At 52.0% G+C, this 20,719-nt stretch overlaps 1 protein-coding gene and 1 long non-coding RNA gene across 8 annotated transcripts in view; one reads left to right on the plus strand and one right to left on the minus strand.

Annotated features, from left to right (window-relative positions):
* Nucleotides 1–4,979: 4,979 nt before the first annotated feature.
* Nucleotides 4,980–11,297, plus strand: LOC140612599 (uncharacterized). Its single transcript, XR_012013750.1, has 2 exons — nucleotides 4,980–5,153; nucleotides 8,788–11,297. It is a non-coding gene; the product is annotated as an uncharacterized lncRNA (long non-coding RNA).
* The window catches only part of SHANK2 (SH3 and multiple ankyrin repeat domains 2), a 510,376-nt gene continuing 499,564 nt past the window's right edge, over nucleotides 9,908–20,719 (minus strand). For all 7 annotated transcript variants that reach the window (XM_072790331.1, XM_072790330.1, XM_072790327.1 and 4 more), the window contains one exon: nucleotides 9,908–13,932. In XM_072790331.1, coding sequence (XP_072646432.1) covers nucleotides 13,356–13,932 — 577 coding nt within the window. In that variant the 3' untranslated portion in view covers nucleotides 9,908–13,355. The remainder of the gene's footprint in view (nucleotides 13,933–20,719) is intronic.

Consider the following 20,719-nt stretch of genomic DNA (forward strand, 5'->3'; position numbering starts at 1 on the left):
GAAAAGCATTTTTTTTTCTTGAAAAGATTTATTGAGACATAGTTTGCTTACCATATAATTCACCTAGCTAGTGTACCGTTTAACGGCTCTGAGTGTATTCACAGAGTTATGGAAATACCACCACTGTCTAATTCCGGAAAGTTTTCATCACCTGAAAAACAACCCCATGCCTCACCCCCCAGTCCCCTCCCCTACCCCTGCTCCTACTCATCTGCTACCTTTGTCTGTGGATCTGCCTTTTCCAGACATTTCATGGAAACGGAATCACACGATAGGTGGTAATTTGTGACAGGATTCTTTCACTTAGCATGATGTTGGAAAGCTTTGTTTTCATAGCAAAGAGAAAAAAAAAAAGAATATCTAAAGATCAACAGATGAATGGATAAATCAAATTCAATATATTCATGTAATGAAATGTATTCCACTGTGAACATGAATGATTTAGAGCTACATCTGTCATGTTTAATGAGTCTCAAAAGTCATATTGAGTAAGCCAGCTGCAGGATTCATGATTGCCAATAATTATAATATCGATGATGATGGCGGCCACAGCTTAAGTGAGTCGTGGCTAGGCGCCAGGCACTGTTCTCTTTATGAGGAGGATTGCTAATTGTGCATGATGTAGAGATCATTTCTACAAGCTTTTAAAATGTACATAAGAGGGGCACCTGGGTGGGGTGGTACCATCGCTTGAGCATCTGACTCTTGGTTTTGGCCTAGGTTGTGATCTCGGGGTCATGAACTCGAGGCCCACATTGGGCTCTGCTCACAGCTCGGAGTCTGCTTGGGATTCTCTCTCCTTCTCTCTGACCCTCCCACTCGTGCTTGTTCTCTCTCTCTCTCTAAAATAAATCAATAAATCTTAAATAAAAATGCGTGTTACTACTACATATTGTTTATGGACACACACATAAGTGATAAACATGACAACATGCATAGAGACGATCAACACCAAGTTCAGGGCAGTGGTTACCTCTGAGGTAGAGGGAAGGAGGCACAATCAGGAGGGGATGAGAGGCTTCGAGCCTCTCTGCAATGTTTGCTGTTGTCAGGCTGGGTGGTAGATATGGGTGTTCATTATTCCCTATCCTTTCAATGTGCCTGGCATACTTAATAACTTTTTTTTTAATATTTATTTATTTATTTATTTATTTATTTATTTATTTATTTATTTATGATAGTCACAGAGAGAGAGAGAAAGAAGCAGAGACATAGGCAGAGGGAGAAGCAGGCTCCATGCACCGGGAGCCCGACGTGGGATTCGATCCCGGGTCTCCAGGATCGCGCCCTGGGCCAAAGGCAGGTGCCAAACCGCTGCGCTACCCAGGGATCCCCTTAATAACTTTTTAAAAAAGATTTTTATTTATTCATGAGCGACAGAGAGAGAGAGAGGCAGAGATGTAGGCAGAGGGAGAAGCAGGCTCCATGCAGGGAGCCCGATGCAGGACTCGATCCTGGGACCCTGGGATCATGACCTGAGCAGAAGGCAGATGTTCAACCACTGAGCCACCCAAGTGCCCCATGCTTAATAATTTTAAAAAGAGCAAGACTAGTACAGAGCAGCGTGTAGAGTGAGCTATTTTAGGTTTTAAAAATGATTCATACGCATATGCTCGCAGATGTATGCACCAGGCCAGGAAAGAATCACAAGGATTCCTTAATAGGCACAAGCCTTGGGGAGGTACCCCGGGGTCTAGGGAGCCAGTGGAGAAGGGAGAGATGCTTTCTCCTAACGACTTTTTGAATTTCATATCATATGTATTTTTACCGCTTGATTAAAAAGATAACCCAGCCTGTATCATTTATTCCCTTTGGCTTGGGCAAGCCATTCCCATGGAAGACCTCATTTGCCCCCATGAGTCTTAGGGCCAAGGGATTGTCAAACTGCATTTCAGATGAGGATACTGAGGAGCCCAGAGGTTGTGTGGTTCTTGGTCTGGTGGTTGTTGCAGGGGGGGCCTGGGTGGCTGGTTCCCAGGGGAGGTCATCCAGGGAAAGTGTGCCCAGCTCTTTGGTACAGGACAGAAATGGCCTCAGGCCCATGCTGCCCTCCCGGGCATTCACTGCTAGATGAGCTGTTCTCAGAGGTGTCCCCATGCAGATCTCGGCGACCCGAGGCCCACAGCCCTTGGGAGAGTGGGGCATGTTACACACACAGTGCCACACAGCCACATGGGACATGGCAGAGCATCAGCAGTCCCCTGGTGTTGCATCACTGGAGGGTTTGGGGCAGCAGGTTTATGTTGCAGGGGTTGCTTTGGAGAAGGGGCTCTCAAACTCTAGCAGGCACGGGGGTCACCTGAAGGGCTTGTTAACCGGGGTTGCTGGGCCCTGCTTCTGATTCTGCAGATGGGGGAGGAGCAAGAATTTGCATTTCTATCCAGGTCCCAGGTGACCCTGCTGCTGCATGTCCAGGGACCAGATCTTGAGAACCACCACCTTAGAGCCTCCTCTGTGTACATTGTAGACAATAGAGCCATGGACAGTTCAGGTGCTGGCAATTCCAGATAGCAGGTGTACAAACTCCCCATCCTACAGAGGTCACCTGTGCAGCAGGCTAGACTCCAGAGAGCTGCAGCTTCTGCACCAACATCTCTCACTGAATGTGGGTAGCAGATGCAAGGGGCAGTTTCTCACACTTCCCTTAAGGCCCACCCAAGGAGAACATCAACCACCCAGATTCTGGGGCTTCCTCTTGTTTAAAATACAAAGATCCAGAGCAGACAGAGCCAGTTAACCTTATGTGAGCCAAACTTAATCTATACCTAATCTCAGGAATAAGAAAGCAGGTTATTTATTACGAATGCCTCTGATAATCATAAATGAAACCTAAGTTGTCTTCCCCAACTGGTGTAAGATACCCATATTTAACCAATTCCCTGCCATCTGGAAACCCCCCTCCTAGCAGCCATTCTGGCGTTATAAGCTATCCTGTAACGACCTGCCCCTGAGCTTCCTACCACTTTCAAATTTGAAATCTCCCTGTTTGAGAACAGTTTGTTTTTCCCTCAAAGAAGTATTCATAGAGTAAAAGCTCTCTGAATTTTGACACTTCCTACTGAAACCGGATGCCTGGGAGGAGGCCTGGTAATCTTCTGCTCACAGATACTCCCTGGGAGCCGCAGATCAGTCTCCCCCAGCAGTGCCTGGTGCTTGCTGGAAATGCAGAGTCTTTGTGGCCCAACCTGTTCCTGGGGCCTGGGCTGTATCTGGAAGCCTGAGATGGAGCTCAGCCTCCATGAGGTACGGCCTCAGAAGTCTCCAGGGAGGAGCCCTCACCCACCGCCGGTGGGAATGGAAGTGGTTTGACCTTTGCAGGAAACAGTCTGGCAGTTCCTCAACAGGTTCAACCTGGAGTGACCACACGACCAAGCAATTCCAGCTTCCAGCACGTAGGCCCCTAAAGAACAGAAAATAAACGTACATGCATGTTCACAGCAGCACTATTCGCAACAGCCAGAAGGTGGAGACAACCCACATGTCCATCAACTGACGAAGGGGAAAAACCTGAGTGCCGTCTATCCCTCCGATGGAATACTCTTTAGCCAAAAGAGGTATGAAGCGGTCTCACACGCGACACCATGGATGACCCTTGGAAAAAATCATGCTCAGTGGGAGAAACCAGACCCCAAAGACTACATATTGTGTGATTCCATTTACATGAAATGTCCAGAAAAGGCAAATCCAGAGACAGAAAGATAACCAGTTGCGTGGGCCAGTGACCCTGGGGCCAAGGGGATCAACAGGCAGAGGCTTTCTCTTTGGCAGGATGGAACTGGACAGTGCTGATGGCCATACGGCGTTGCCAATGTATTTAATGCCACTGGGCTGTTTTCTTTCTTCTTTTCTTTTCTCTTTTCTTTTTTTTCTTTTCTTTCTCTCTCCCTCCCTCCCTTCCTTTCTTTCTTTTTTTTCTTTCTCTCTTTCTTCTTTCTGTAGGTTCCAGGCCCAGTGTGGAGCCCAATGCCGGGCTCAAACTCATGACCCTGAGATCAAGACCTGAGCTGAGATCAAGACTTAGATGCTTAACCAACTGAGCCAGCCAGGCGCCCCTGGATTTCATACTTTCAAATGCTCAGTGAGGAAAACCTACCCGGCCACTCTTGCAACCCCATCTAGCACCTGTCCACACATTCTCCATTCAGTCTTCTGCCTTTTAAGACAGCTCTGTTCCTGGCAGCGCTGTGCCATGCTGAGTACTCCCTTTCCCCATCTGCCTGGCTTCCGGGGATGGCTTTAGATGACATGGGGGAGGCACTTCTGGGAAAGCACTGGCTCCCCTGGTAGCGGGGAGCAGATACAGTTGACATGGTCTTCCCCTCTTCTTCCTGACTTGGGATGGAAAGTGATGTGTAGAGCGGCAGCGCCTTTTGTTGTTGTGAGGCTGCGAAGTTAGAGGGAGAGGCTCACTCAGTCTGACTTGGCCATGTTGAGCTGTCTGACCAAATCCAGGGATCACCAAGGACTGTCCATGCCTCCAACACACCCTTATTGGGAACATCCTGCTGTCCACATAGGGCAGTGAAAAAGACTTAAGATTCCTGCCCTCGTGGAGCTTACATTTTTGTGCCCTATGGAAAGAATGAAGCACTTTTGGTATAAGCCACTTTTAATGCAAGTTTCTGTTATTTGCAGCCAAATGTTGTCTCTTATCATTACTGATCTGCTTGTAGGGACAGGGGTGAAGCTGCTCCCAGCTGCGCAGCATCGCCCTGAGCCTCCCAGGCAGTGCCAGCCCAGTCCCCGACCCCTGTGGGCGGGGCGCCTCGCCCACAGCCCGCCTCCTGGCCCCTGGGATTGGCCGAAAGTCGTCCCTCCTCCAGCTGGGCCAATCACAATCCCCTTCCTTTGCCGATCCTGGTTGGTCCTCGTAGGCACGTGCTCAGCGGTCCCTCTGCGAGTCTCGATTGGCCCATGCAGAGCACGTGACTGGCAGGGCACGTGACTTCCGGGCCCAGTGTCCCTTGCGGCGGAAGCGGCGCCCCGGGGCGGTGGGCGGGAGGCGGGAGGCGGCTCGGTGTCCCGGTCGTTGGGGGGGTGAGGGCCGAGCAGGTGCGCCCCCCTCGTGCCGTGTGTGCGCGCTCGGCCCGCCCGAGGTGTGGCAGAGGCGCCCCGGGCCCGCGCAGCTGCCCCCTCCAGAAGCCGGAGCTGAGGTAGGCGCCCCGGAGCCCCGTGCTGGGAGCTTGGCAGGTCCGCGGCTGAGCCCCTGCTCCCCGCCCGGCCGCCCGCCCCCCGCCCCCCGCCGCCCCGCGCGGCTCCCCCTGCTTCTCCCGCAGCGGCCCGCCCCCGGGAGCTAGGTGCCCTAGAGAGCGCGGGTGCCTCGCGTCGCGGGGCGGGGCGGGGCGGGGGTCAGAGGTCATGGTGGGTGCGGGGCGCCGGGCCCCGCCCTGTAGTCCCTGGGGGCCCGCGGGGGGTGCGTCTTCCGCACGCGGTCGGAGCTGCAGGCTGGGGCGCAGCTGCCGGGGGCAGCAGTGGCCGCTGGGACAGGGCGGTCGGCGCCCTCCTGGGGCATCTCCTGCAGCGGGGGGCGTGTGGCGGCCGGCGGAGGGGGAGCAGCAAGCGCATCAACAGGCCCGCCGGAGGTGGTGACAGGGGCGGCAGGTGGGATTGGCACGAGCCTTTCTCGAGTCTGGTGGTCCGGGAAGCTGTGCAGACCCGGGGAAGAGTATTCCAGCTGCCAGGAGGATCCAGGGCCCAGCAGAGAGGAGGCCCTGCTGTGGGAGCCTGGCGGAGCAGCTGGGGCGGGTGTCAGGTGGCCCGGAGGACGTGGGCCCCCGACTGGACGGCGGAGTCGGGGCCACGTGGCTGTTTCTCTGTCGCTGCTGTGAGTCCATGGCAGCCTGCGCTTCAGGCTGTATGCAGCCCCCTCTTCTCATGGCTTCCCTCCCTCCCAGCCAGAGAGAGCCATCACACCCTCTGCTCTCCCTCCTGGCTGCTGCCAGGAGACGCTGGCCCCCGGCCTGTGGGGGAGGCGGGGGCTGGGCCTTCCTGGCCATCCTGCGGCGCTAAAGGTTTCAGGCCATGCGGTTCCCCTAGAGCCTTGATGTCTTTACCAGGACCTCTGTAGTCACATGTATAAACTCTTGCTTCAAAACGGAGCCTTTATTTTTAGCTTGCCCAGATGGCAGGCTCCAAGACCAAGGGAGGAAGCTGCTGCTCCGCGCCGTTGGCTTTATGTAAAGCTTCAAAGCCGTGTGGGCCTGTCGGACTCATTTTCAAACTCATTCCGTAGCCATGTGACTGACTCCTTGTCTGTCATCCGCTTGGCCTTTCTCCTCTGCCAGTGAGGGTGATGGTGAAAGGGGAGGAAGGGGCTGCCCCAGTTCTAACTGGCGGAGGGAGGCCATGGGGTGTGGAAAAGAGCACCCTGGCATCAGGATGGGAGCTGTGTCTGCAAGCAGTCTGCGGTTGTAAGCAACAGAAACAGGCTCTCGTGGCTGTAGGCCACAAAGGAACATGTTTGGAGGATGCTGGGTGGCTCAGGGCCGTGGGAGGAAGAGTTGCGGGGGGAGGGCCTGGGAAGGACGGGACCCAGGGCAGCTCTGCTCCCTTGATAGGACTGTCAGTCTTCAGGATGAATCATCCCACCTGCCTGTAGACTGTGGCTGAGAACATCCGTTTCCTTACAAGTAGAAGAGACGGTCATCTTTTTCCTCACTGGCCTCATGGGTTCTTGAGATAATTAAAGCAGATGCCACATGTCACACATCTCCAAGCTGTGGGCCTTTTACAAATATCAAGTCTTTGAGAAAGCTTGTGATCCCGAGGTCCTGGCTTCCCCAATCTTAGTCGAGGGCAGTGGCATAAGCAGAATCAAATCTCCTTTTTTCACATCCCTGAGGTGATTGAATAGGAAGGAACCCCCATCTTGCCCACCCTCCTGGACCCCTGGCCCTGCACAAATGACTTTGTAGGAGCAGAAAGGAAAGTTTGTTCATGTCATCCGTGGTAGACCCCGACACGGCCAGGAGTTCTCTGGGTGCCTGATGGGGGTTCTTTTTCTTAGAGTTGGACTTAGTCATGGAGGTTCTATAGCAAATCCTGGTTCTGTCCTTACCTCACCATGGACCTTGGCAAGACTTTGTTTCCTCATCTGTAAAATGGGGCTATTGGCTGCTGGACACCCAATGGGTGCAGCACTCTGGATGGTGCCTGGTGCAGAGTGCACCCAGGAGACTTACTATTATTTCCAGCCTATGCCTACCTCTTGGGACCATACTTGAAAATAAACTGAGCTCTGCCTTGTGCTGTGGTCGCTTCTCTAGCAGTTCAAAGGCTCTGTTCTCCTCCTCTCTGGGCCCTGGGATTTGAAGAACACATTTAAGTCTGTGTAAGCCCCTTGGCAAGAAAGACTGAGTAGGCAGGAAGGCTTGATGGCTAGAACACAGAACAGGTATGCTGCCACCAGATGCAGCTGGGATCAGCTGTCTTCACACCCAGACCTGCTCACCTGGCTGCCCTGAAGGCCAACCTGAGATTTCTCTGACCCTCATCTCCTATGGGGCCTAGGGCTTGCCTGTCTGTCCACCTTGCCTGGTGGCTGTGGCACACCCCTTTGACGTGGGATACATACATGCTTCTGGTGGAGGCAGCAGCAGCATGTGGAATGGGAATCCCTAAGAAACCCCATCTCTCCCAAACCACCTCTTTCAGATTCTCAGACTACATTTGTGGCCTAAAATGAATAAATTTGGATCTCCATTTGACTTTGGCCTGGTAAACAGCAGCACTGATGCTAGTTTCGTGAGATAAACAGGCACAGCCTGTGGAGGTCCTTGCTCCCTTCCTTGAGACACGTGTTTGGCGGAGAGCCCAAAGACATGGCGGTGGACACAGCACGTGGTGTGTACCTGCCTCTGACCTGGCTGGGCCACCCTCCGTGCGCTCTGGCAATGAGGACTATAGCCCCACAGGCAGGACGGCGGCTCCCGACACTCTCACTACACCCAGACAACTTCTAGGATGACAGGCCCTCGAGTGTAGTGCCATTAGACCAGAATTCGTGTACTTCCTACGTCATTTTTTTTTTTTAAAGAAAAACAGACCATGTACTGCCACTTCTTTTGCTTGTGAACATTAGTAGTAGTTCTGTGATGAGTGGCCTGTCACTATCAACAAATATTTTGTTAATTTTTAACAAAATCTGAAAACAATCAATACTGATAACTTCGATAAGCCGCCAACAAAGTGCTGCCGGGGTGACACGCCACCGGGGAAGGCGGGCGGGAGTCCAGGACTCCTGCCAGGACACCTTTCTCTTCCATGGGGACTCTCATACATGCTCTTTTGTGTGTTAAGTAAGTGAAAATACTGAAAGTGATAGAGCAGAGAGCACTTTTAATGGAAAATTAACTGATAACACGATCTTATTTCAATTTTCTTTTTATTTTTTAATTTAAATGACTGTGTATATTCCACAGTCTTAGGTTGAAGGCTCCAGAATCACGTCTACGTCTTCTCAACATTTCAGTTCTCGAATCGGTTTTTACTTTACGTTGTGCATTGATATGGGCTTCTCAGTTCAGAAAACAAGGCACTAGAACTATTTTATCAGCTACATTAATACAGTGAAGATATATTTATCCTTTCATTTAATATACAGCATTTGAATACAATATGGTTTTATGCAGATCAGGTTCAAAACACCCAAGGCACACACTTTATTTTTTTCCTTTTTTTTTCTCGTTTCTGTATTTATTTGAAGGCTCATATTAAGTTTCAGAATTGCTATAAACAGAGTTCCCGAGTAGAAGCAATGGACAGTGATTGTTGTAATTTTAAACACAGAACGGTAAAGACTGAAATGCAGAGACATGTTAAACAGGAACAGTAAAGAAAGAAAATCACTGATACAGCGCGGATTGGAAACTGAAGCGGTCAGGCCTGCTGGCATCGGAGGGACAGGTTGAGTCCCCATGGAGCGTGGCTGCCCTGATGCAGCTTGGGCTCTGTTCCCCAGGCGCTGTGGGATTTCCACCTTCTCGGAGTGAACGCGGAGACCTACAAGCACAGACACTCCAGTGCCCTGGTTGGTAAAATGCCTCAAATAAAGTACAAGTAAAAGAAAGTCTTCCAATTTTTTTTTTCCTTAAGACAAACTGATACATTTACCTAAAAGAGGTTTGGAAGAAACCATTGGAGGTGAAGGGGGTGGTTAAGGTGTGGGAGAAACCACCAGACAGTGAAGTGGAAGGCTTAATGGAGGGTGAACTGCGAAAGATAAGAGGATTCGAATTTTTCATAAACATAGAAACATAGTGGCTGCTGTTCAAATGGAGAAATGTGCCAACATAGAAGAAACTGTCCAGGAACTAAAGACACCAGGTATTCATTGATGAGGCCAAAGATGAGGTTCAGTGTTTAAAACATACTTCCCTACAGACAAAGGGACAGCCCATGTCTTCCCAGCTCCGTTCTTCACCAAAAGACACAAATTCTCTTGCCCCAAGCGTCAGTGCCTGCTTGCTTACCGCTGAAACATGGCTGGCTTCACGTTAACCAGAGAGGCCACCTGGTTCTGCAACCCCACGGCCTGGAGGGAAGAAGATGAGCAGGTGGGGGCGCGGGGGACCCCCTCGGCGCCACCCCCCACTTCCGTCCCCGACCAAAGGAAGGCCAGGCCTCAGCTGGGCTTCTAAGCAGAGCTTACAGATGTGCCCGCCAATACGCACATGGCTCTGAGATCCTGTGTGTCTCCGTCTGTGCCGTGAGGGTACTGTCAGGGGATGGAGCCCAGGCAGATTAGCTCTGTGCAGGGACGGCTCTTACTCTTTGAAGAAACATGGCACCTGGTCAATCTTACGGAGGAACAGTGGCGATGATGTTCAAAGAGCCTATGCTAGATTGCAAGTTGGCAACTCCTGGTTCACCCAGACAGCTTTCACTGTGTGCAATCAGAGCCACAACCTTAGTGCAATCGTATATTTATTTCTCTTACAGTAATTTTGGTTGCCATACAAGAGATTGAAGGATTGGGAGGAAGTGCAAATTACAGGAGCTTGTTTTTTGTTTTGTTTTGTTTTTTTTTTTAAAATAAAGTTTAAAAGGAATAAAAGCACAAAAGTAACAGCAACACAGATAATGCGAACACAAGTTACACAAACCATAGTGTGAAACATAATTAGTTTCTAAAAAAAACAAAAAAAATTCGTTAATGGGAAAAATCAATATTTGTGGCCCACACACACAAAGTCATTGCCAGATCACCTGGGTAATGCTTGCTTGTTCAGTAACTCAGAAAAAAATAAAATAAAATCACCATTTTACTAACTAAAGTACCACAAATAATCCACTTTGTGATATGTAAAGTTCAGCAAATCAACAGTCACATTGAGTCATTTTATATTATATGAATTAACTTAAAATGTGCACAGACACCCTGGAGCAGCAGGTGTCTTGGCAGGTATACATAATTTACATCTTGAGAGATTTTGGTTTTGTATACACAATGTTACAGAGACTAGGCATGTAAATGCAATTTATTTAAATTACAGTAGATAACAAAAGTTGATCTTAAAACCCAGAATAGTATTAACATGATTCTTATATGAGCAGTTTGACTTGTGTCCCACCATTGAAGAGGTCATGGAATAGGGCCTGGTCCTAACGTGTCCAAGGGGCAGGGGGAGAACAGTGGGCGGCGATTTCAGTGAGGAACTATTGCTTTCTGTAGCAAAACCATCGAATAGGGCTAGAGATGGATTCACCTTGGCCACATGGGTTACTCAGTGCAGGTTCTGCGGGGTCCTGTGATTTTTTTTTTTTTTTTTAGAATAAGACAAGGCAAAAATAAATGACTGCCCAGCTCTTTTGTTTCTTGCAGTCTGCTTGCTTCTGGTTAGTTGCCCATGGGTCGAAGTCTCTCTAAGAAAGGGAGTGGCAGCCAAAGTCCAGTGAACCTCAAGCCACCAGGTGGCAACCTAGCAGCGCCTTCCCTTCCTGTCCTCTCTCGTTCTGGCGTGTCGCCTGGCACTGAGCATGGAGGTAAATGCCAACAGTAGACAGAGGAGGGAAGAGCCAGGGTGAAGCAGTGCACTGACTGAATTTTGCCAATATCACCAAATGGAAGACAGTGGCCCAACCACCACCTTTATGTTTTCTGAACACTCGCAGGTGGCCTCAGCAGGCCACCTGTAGCGTCCCGGCACACCCCACGACGGAGAGACAGAAGGTGGGCGGGACAGAAGCGCCTTCATGTTCAATTGATTTCAAGTCAGATCGGGGCATTCAGATACAGATTGCCCTGCGGAAGGGTTCAGAACAGAGGAAGGTCCAAAACTCAGTTTCCAATTCAGGGGCATTGTGGTTGGAAAAATTGTGTGTGTGCGCGCATGTGTGTGTGTGTGGTGCGTGTTTGTTTTTGGAGAAACTGCTGCATTGTGAATTGTAACCACTTTTGAAGAAATAATTGTCCTTCGATGACGAAGTTCTAGCAAAGATAGAAAATATAACACAGCTCTGCTGGTTCAGATGCATCCAAATAAGGTTGATTTAAAAAGGTCATACTTTTATAATTCCACAGAAATAGTATTATTAAATCACAAAAGTTTTTTTTTTTCTTTAACTTTCTAGCACTGAAGTGGCACAAAGGCTGCCTAGTAGACCAGCCACTTTTTTTTTCTTAAAATATTGTGCTTATAAACTATCTGTACAACTATTTAAACTTGCAGTAAAGAAAGAGATTTTAAATTGCTAAATTTTATGTGTTCATTCTAGAGCTGTTCCAGACCTAATCAGACACTTGATTGTGAGCGTAAAGAAAAGAAAGGAAAAAAAAATCATGTTTTTATAATTAGAGATGGGCTAAGCTAGTTCTGAAATCATAAGAAAAGCCAAAACCTGCTGTTCGAATTTCTTCCAAGTGTGGGCGAATGTGCTGGAAGCCTGGCTGGGTGTCCGGTGGCTCCTGTGCAGGTGGCAACCTCCCTTGGAAACTGGAGGTATTGTTACAGGGGAGGGGACTCCAGGGAGGAGGAGATCGGGCAGGCTCAAGAAAGCCTTGCGAGAGGGGCCTGGTGCAGCCCGGGAAACCTCCCTGTCTCTCTTCGTTTGTCTGCCTCTACCCTCACCCTGTGGCCCACCTTGTGTTCTCAACCCTGGGTCCGGCCTAGATGCCATACCCACTGGGTTCTCAAGAAACCTGTTGTCCTTGTAAGATAAACTGGTGGGGGTGCCCGGACAGTTGGAGACAAAGGGGGAAAGCCCCCAAGTACCATCTCCTAGGCCTCAGAGAGCAGAGGGGCTGTCTCAGCAGAGATGCTTAGCCTTGGCCGGGTTCAGAACTGACGTCACGGCACCTGCTGGCTCCCGGGGAAGATGCTGTCTCCCTGGCAGCAGCATATGCCCACCAATGACCTTGTGTCCCACCCTCGTGTTAAAGTGGACGCTCACCTGCTCTGATTTTTGCAGAATACAACACTTTCAATTAAAAAAAAAAATTGCGAAAGGCAGAGAATCCCCTTCTCACCGTCCTGGAGACACTCCTGGCAGATGACTAAATGCTTTTCCCCTGGAGGAGACTTTGGACCTGGGCAGCTGCACACTGGCTGGTTCCCATGGCCAGGTCTCCCCTCCTCCTTGGAATCGTGACTTTGTGCTTTGACTAACTCCATGTGACATCTGTTTGGCCACTCTGGAATTATGCTAATAGATTTGCAGAAAGAAAGAAAGAAAGCTAAGCAAAGCTGGGCACGATCCCATTCAGACTCCCCACCACTGCCAAGAACTTCATGGCCAAAGAACCACGGATGCACATCGCAGGAGGAGATGGGATAAAGAATCCAGAGGAAAAAAAAGATTCTCTACCTTTCGGGCCCAAGAAGGGGCACCAGACAAACAGGTCTGAGGTGTCTTACCACAAGCAAAGTAGAGGAAAGAAAGGAGCAAGTGAGCATTGAGTGCCCTCCCGGAGGCCACAGACTGAGGCGGGCCTGGGGTGGTGAGAGCTGCCCAGAAAGCAGAGGAGGGAGGTCTCAGGAGGTATCTAGAGTACACTGGTGTCTGCCTGCAAGAGCAAGGGTCCCGTACTCAATCGACGGGGGCGTCCCTGGGACCTGGCAAAGTGAGGTCACCTGCATGCTGGGAGGCAAGCTGAGCCTCTCTCTCCGTGGTGGCAGGACTCCCTCCCCGTGTCCCCTGCTGCACAGAAACAGCCTGTGAAGCCCACGTGGAGAGGGGGAGTTGCAAGGCCTTCGCTCAGCCACACCTGGACACACTCGGCATCTCTTTGGGTACCAGGAGACAAACCCATGGAATGGGGTTGGTGCTCACAGACCGTGCTTGGCCGCACAAATATTTCAGTAGAAGCCCATCTCTACTTATAACAAGAAGTCTGTAAAGGTAAAGAGCAGCCACCCTTATCTGTCCAGCAGCTGTTTCAAAGCCCTTTCTATGTTCATCCTGTGCCCGACCCGAGTCACCCCAAGATCTATTAGGTCTTCCTTCTGAAGGTTTGGTAGGTGACTGCCATCAATCTCATTGTCCATGAAGGTCTCTTTATGCTCACCCAAGTTTAGACTTTCCAGCCAATCTGCCACATCTGGTTTAGTCCACAGGTGCACAGGCTTAGTCGTAAAAGGCTTATTTGAGATTGGCTGTTGCAGTATCGAGGGGGACGGCGACCTGCTGCGTCCCGCCGGGTTCAAGCCAAACAGGTCCCCAGATGGGGGCTGGCTTGGAAGGCTAAAGACCTCTGAGAGAGTGGGAGAAGGAGCGGCGGCGGCGGCAGCAGCGGAGAGGGGGGCAGGCAGGATCTCTTTGTTCATCTCTGTTGGCGACACCACCGGGCTCGGGGCACGTCTCGTTCCTGAGGTCCTACTCTCAAAGTCTGCGGGCCGGCTCTGCAGAGTGATGGGCTGCGAGGTCCCCGGACGAACCGTGAAGGTGACCGTCGTGCTCCGCGTACCTGAGACGGTGCTCATGACCTCTGGACTTCTGAAATGGCAACAACAGAGACAAGCATCACAAGCTGGGTCGCTGTGTGGGTCAGCAGGACGTAGACCGCCAAGGGGGTGGGGTGTGGGAGACACTCTTGACGGCAGCCGCGCTGGCAGTGAGCAGATGACTTGCCATGCCAGGGCCGGGGCAGGGAGGAAAGAACCAGGAAGCAGAGTTCTGAGAAGACACCACAGCACACCAAGGCTGCCCACTCACCTGGCCCCACGCGGCGGTGGCTGCCGGGTGGGTACACCTGCACCTGCGCCGTGTGAGCAGGGAGGCCCAGACCAGCACGGCTAGGGAGATGCTTTTAAGGGCTCACTCGAAGACATGAGGATGGGGCCTGAACGGGGTCTTGCTCCCTTGGTGGGATGTGTCTGGTGATACGTCACCAGAACGTCACCGATAAGAAAAGACCTCTTTTGCCTCCATTTCGGCACGTAGAAGGAAGCGTGCCCTTGGGGAGAGACCCTCCCTCTTCACTGCCTGTCAGGCCTTCAGCTTTTTTGGCTTCAAGGGACAAGTGCCGCGAAGGGCCCCTTGCAGGCTGGCCCTGCTGCAGTGAGTGGGAAGCCCCACGCCTATTTGGGGGCACGCAGGGTTTGAAGAAACCATCCATGGACCCTGAGAACAAGGAGTAATTTGCCAAGTGCAGTCTGTACTGATCCAGAGGGCTAAAACAGGGCTGCTTCGACTTTGTCCAGTGTCGACGGGGCCATTTTATTGTGGAGTGGAGTGGGTGCGATCATGTGTTTTCAGCCCCACAGGAAGGCAGTGTGGGAAGCTCACTAGTGGTATATATGATCCTTACCAAAAAGCAGAAATCTGAAAGGAACCCCATTCTCCCAAGTGGCCAGGGGAGTCTCTGAGAGTCCCCTGTGTCCTCCTTGCCCTGGCCGGGGGGTTGGAGTGGAGTACACTGGCGTCTCTGAGGTTCGGCCTTTACTGGCCCCGAGGAGATGTCCAGATGACTCGAGGGGAGGAGCCTGCATCTGAGTCTGGTCTTTGTGCTCACCTGCACGTGGCCTTCTTAGGTACGGCCCCCTCACTGGTTCTGGCCAAGGCCCACAGTGGGCTTTCCAGCCACACATGGAGGAGGACAGCGGAGGACAAGCCATGCCTGTCCCCTGCTGTCCCCAAACTGAAGGCGCATCCATGCTACCACCCTGACAAAGCTACATCCAACTGGGGAGGTAGCAAGAGTAGGTGAGTGTTCTTGCCTTTTGGACTCATTCACGTGACTGTGGATCGACCGCCCACCCCCTTCTGTAAGGATCCCTCCTACCATGGATTCTTCCTCAGGATTTGGACTTGAGATGTACGAACCCTGGCTTGGCCAAACACCAGTGTAGGCACATTTTAGCCTATGAGCCTCCATGTCTAAATATGGGAGATGGGCTCCTCTCCCTCCCAAGTGGTCAGAGTTGGGGGTAGCATGTGCTCAGGAGCACATGAGAAGCCACATGGTTGCTGACATGGTGGCGATGAAAACGGAGGACAGGGATGGAGGGGCCTCTAAATGGAGGGGTGAACTGGGCATGAGGCCAATCTGCCCATTCTCTGCCCTAGCTTTTCTTTGCTATTTTCTCTGCCACTGGTATTTGGGTGAAACCAATCGGCTGTCTAGGTGTCTCCAGGCTTGTGACACTTCCTAACCTGATGGTAGTCTCTGCTGCTTCGAGGATGGAATGCTGAAGCAGCAATGGAGACGAACCTGGGTGGACTCAAGTTTTGATCCTGCCTCACTCCCAGGGGCAGGTGGATACAAACGGGGCCAGGGCCAGCCACCCCCAGAGTTTTCCCATGTGGCTTTCTGAGGGGCTGGGTGCCCCAGATGAGATCTGGTATAAACAGGAGACCTGGGCCAGGAACCTCCAGGGGCTGTGGGTGCTGGTTGCTGGTGTACTGGCTCTACTGCAGGTAAAGGCAGCCCCTCCATTACTGCCAGGCTGTTACTCAAAATCAGAACATCCGCATGTAGGGAGAGAGAGCTAGCACCTCGGTGTCTAGATCCAGGTTCCTGAGAGAGAGGGGTGGACACAGCAAGGATTTAAGGAGAGACCTGCCAAGTTCTGCTGCTCACGTAGGATTGAAAGACCCACTTGAGTTCCAGCTTGGGCTGAAGTGAACGCTGGCAGGGAGTGCCGTGGGAGGTCTTTCAAGGTGGCCCTGGCCCATGTCCTCTCTGAGCCTGCCCCACAGCGGTGGGTAGATTCATTTGTTCTGCTTTGATACAATTAGGCTCAGGTGGTTGAACTAAGATCCTGAGTAGGCGCCAAGCCACGCCATCCGGAGGGGATCTGAGTTGTTAATTAGGACCCAGGAAGGACCCTTGGGAAAGAGACGAGATTTTTGCTCAGTGCTGCCTTGAGGTCACAGTCTGGAGGGGACACTGTCCAGCGACAGTGCCCAGCCCCTGCTCTGGGGAGACCTGCCATGGCAGTACCGTCGGGGAGGAGATCCCCCCAGGCCTGGGCTGTCAGCTCTGTGCTCCCACTGCAAACATCCCAACGGTTCCCAGGTAGCGGTTTTTTTTTTTTTTTTTTAAGGAAAGCCTTGCAGGCAGCTGTGTTTATTGTCAGAAACAAAGAAAAGGCTCTCCAAACAGACGGTGGGCAGTGGGGAGGGGCAGCACACAGCAGAGATCAAGGCATTTTTGCAGGTGGCACTTACTTTTGTTCAGCATGACCCTCTTCTGTGAACACCCATCACGAGAGCACATGAAAATGACAGAACGGAATGGCTTGAGACAACACTGCAAAATTAATTAAAATTAAAAAAGAAGCTTTTGTCGATGGATGAAGTGAAAGCAGCGGTACAGACGTCAGCTGAGAATCTACTGGTGCTGTTCCCTTTTTGGCCGAGGAGACAGGCAGAGTGGGCAGTCCACTTAGCTGGACTGAAGAACGAAGCTGAATATGGGCCTCGGTTTCATATTTCATATTTAGAATGGGAAATTCACGACCCTGCCTCCTCTGGCTTGGTATAGTACGAATATGGAGAAAGGAAACTATCCAGGGAAAGCCTGCTAAGAAAGAGGAGAGCAGAATCAGAGTGACATGAGCCTGAGCCTGATGTCCTCCCAGGACCAGCTCGTTGCTGGGACCCTGACGAGGGCTCCTGAGCTGTTCTTTGTCTTCTGCAATGTGGCAAGTCTCAGTCAACATTCCTGGTGCGGGGAGGCACCCCATGGGTACCTGTGCCCTGCTTCAAGTCTGTGCCATGAGACTGGAGCCCGGCAGCTCATAATGGGGGAATGCCACATCCAGCCGTGTGCTTGGGGCTGGCGGAAAGTCGCTGTGGAAAAGAGTAACCCAGAGAGGCTGAGAAACGGAGCAAAAGGCCCTCCCTGGGCCGGCCCATCCTGCCCTTCTCAGCAGCTTGATTACTCGAGGTTCATCACGCTGACATTATTCACTGGATCCTCCTGGTTGCAGAGATCGTTGTGTTGCTAAGCAACCACTGGGTTCCCGGGTTGAACACGCAGGAATCTGTCGCCCTGATTTAGAACACAGACACATGCACGCGCACACACCCTCTCTTGGATCAGTGCTCTCTATGCTGCCTTTTAAATCAAATCCATATGGAAACAGAATTAAAACAAGAATTGAGAGCTAACTGACACTCTCAGAGACGCGCTGTTATTTCATTAGCCAGAACCAGTTAACCAGGGTGGGGGAAGGCAGATTCAAGGGGCTTTTTCAGTGTGTTTACAGATTCCATCTGGCTCTTGGACAATCACTGAATGTGGGCCAGAGGCTGCTCAGTGACGCCAGTAGGTGTGTCTGTTGTTCTGCTCATGAGCTGGGGCAGCGGCTCTGGACCCGTTTGGCACCAGACTGTCCCAGTGTGCCCGGTCACACTTCTGCATTTCAGTTACCAGAGGCTTCTCGTGAGGAACCTGTCTCATGTGGATGTGGCACTTATTTCCGGAGTGCTGTAATGAAGTGGCCCTGGGCCAGGGGAGGTGGGAAGGGAGCCATGTCATTCCCACGCCTGCCCCAGGCCCGAGTGCTGTGTGTCTCCCTGGCTCCACGGCTGGGGTGTTGTGTCTCTGATACCCAGTCCTCATGGCCCCCAGTCAGTGTGCAATATCATTGTTGTCTGGATGGTGGGTGGATGCTGTTTAGCTCGTGGCCCAACCAGCATATTAAATAACTGGGTGTGTAGGTGGGGACCTTGGGTCATCCATCAGGAACCCAGGTCCTCCTGCCAGAATGTGCACATCCAAGCAGGTCAGGAAGGTGCCCCGTTTTCAGGGAGCAGCATTCACCCCCTGATGTGCTCCTGCCAACCTAATGTCCAGACCAGGAAGTGAGAACCTAAGAACCACACTTGCGATTGGCTGTTGGGTGAGCACAGGGAAAGGCTGGCTGGACTGGAATAACCCTCCTCAAATACAGTCTACGAGAAAACACACCAAGAGCAAATTTCACATCCCCTGTGCTTAGCACTCACCCAATTACCTACACTTCCATTCACTGACATCCCCTTCCCATTTCAGCCAGGGGCTGGGAAACCCCCCACTGTGACGGATGAGGTTACAGACATGCTCTTTGGCAGCTTCTATTACTGAGTCGGCTTTGAAGTCCATGCTCTGGGACCAGCTGGGTGGAGGTAATTTTTTAACAACCCAAATTGATTTATTTTAAAGCCAGGAGGCTCTCAGGATAATACTGCAGAGCTGGTGAGAAGCTGGAGGCAGTGGCCAGGCCAGGGCAGGTGCAGGGGGCCAGCAGTGTGGGGCCTCGGGAGGATGGCTTTCTTCCCTGGAGCCAGTTTGTGCCTTGGGGAGGTGGAGGCCAGACCCATTTTACCCCCGGACCCGCTGAGAAGAGCTGGGTGACCTAGGGGGGCCTTGGGATCCAGCTGATGCCACACCCTCTGGACAGAAGCCGAAGGGGGACCCCCCCCATAAGCTTACATCTCCTGCTTTCTACTTGCCCGGCCCCCACCACTCACCACCACTCTGGGACACACAAGACGGACTCTGTGGCCACAGAGAGCAGCATGTCTGTTTTGCTTTGAAAAAGATGTCTAGGTTGTCGGAATCAGGCAAACGGAGCTGCCATCCTGGGTTCCCAAGGCCCTTTGTCTGCAGAGCGCTGGCCCCCTGGCCTCGCATGTGGACCTACCACAGCCAGTGAAGGGCACCTGTGCCATGGTGAGAGCTACCTCCCTGGTTGGGCGGCTGGTAACCATGACATGGAGGTCAGGTCATGCTAAACCTGGGATGGCCACTGTCACTCAGGACACATGCAGTCCTGCTTTCCCCCAAGGCCCCCAGCCCTCCCTCGGTGGGCCTCTGTTTCCTTGGCACTGAAAGTACTTTCTGGCCTCCAGGCTTTGTGCCCGCTGTCCCGTGCCTGGGATGCTCTGCTCCTTGGTTTCCACACAGCTGGCTCCTATTCCTATTTCAGGTCACTCAAAGGTCACATCCGTAAGGACCATCAGCTCCTTCCTGCCTGTGCTCACTCAGACTTGTGAATACACTCCCGTTCCTTTGTAGCACTTGGTACAAGTGCTTTGGGTTGTGTTTCTTTACTTTTTGCCCATTTTTCCCCTTGAGAGTGCAGCTCCCCCAGGGGGAATACTTGGAATGGCTTCCGGTTTGGGATGAGTCCCGAGGCTCCCAGTCCTCTCTGGCGCCTAGCGCAGGAGAGGTCGTCCGTAACTCTGTGTCTGCTGCCCAGCTTCCAAGGGCCCAGGTCACTGCGGGTGTATATTCCACTACTGTCCACCCACAGGCCTGCCACTGGGCTCCTACAAAACAGCAGCTCGGGGAGTCCCGGCCAATGGACTCAGGAGGCCTGAGTGGGATGGAGTATGCCGTCAGCTTCCCAGCTCTGCCCTGGGGGAGCCTGCACTTGGCCATGTGACTTCGAGCAAAACACCAAATGCCCCAGAATGGGGAGACTACCACTCCAGTGGAGCCTTCCATCGCCAGGAAATCCTCGTGGGTCGTACACCACCAAAGCACCTTGAAAAGGAAAAAGGATGCACAGGGGAAGCATATCCTTGCTGCCATTGGCAATGCTCTCGCCTCTGCCCGAGGGGAGAGTGGCCAGCCGTCTCGGGACTGAGCTTCCTGGGAAGGGCTGGGGCTTTGCACACTGCTTGCAGATTCTCTCAAACCACAGCTTCCTTCACATTGGTCCAGGTCAACACTCTCTTCAAAGATGGTTACTTCCTGGAAAAATCAGGCTGGGCCTTGGAAGGAACAGTTCTCCAGAACTGCCTGGTTGCTCCATCCTTAGTAGGGTGTTTGCAAATCGGGCCGAGGAGGCGCCTCCGACCTTGGTACTAAGGAAAGCTACTTGATCGTGTTTTCGCCAGCATATTTGTGATCAAGATATCTCCAGATCCTGTATCCTCTCTGGTTTTGGGGAACAGACATGAGCTGCGTGGCTCAGGTCAAATCTCATGTTCCTGGATGAGCTAGGGCCTCAACCCACCCTGGGCTCTAGCAAGAAGTGAAGGGTCTCACCTCAGTCGCTAAGAGGCAGGTAGCCCCAAAAGGGTGAGCTCCAAAACTCCATCCTCTCTCAGGCAATGGAATCCATTTCTGTGGAGATGGGATTTGTGCACGTGGTCGCTTTTCAGCCTCCCTAGAAAAACCTCTTTGCTTCTTAGGAGGACCCCTGAGTGCAGGTCCACGCCTCATACTGCCCAGGGCCACTCCTAGCCTGAGTTTCTAGATGCACTTAAAAATGGCAGGGAGCCACTCTTGCACGTGATCTCTAAATGGGCAAATACCCAGGCTTTTCAACCAAGGCAAAACCCA

The sequence above is a fragment of the Canis lupus genome, chromosome 21 (genome assembly GCF_048164855.1).
Source record: "Canis lupus baileyi chromosome 21, mCanLup2.hap1, whole genome shotgun sequence".
NCBI classification, from domain to species: domain Eukaryota; kingdom Metazoa; phylum Chordata; class Mammalia; order Carnivora; family Canidae; genus Canis; species Canis lupus.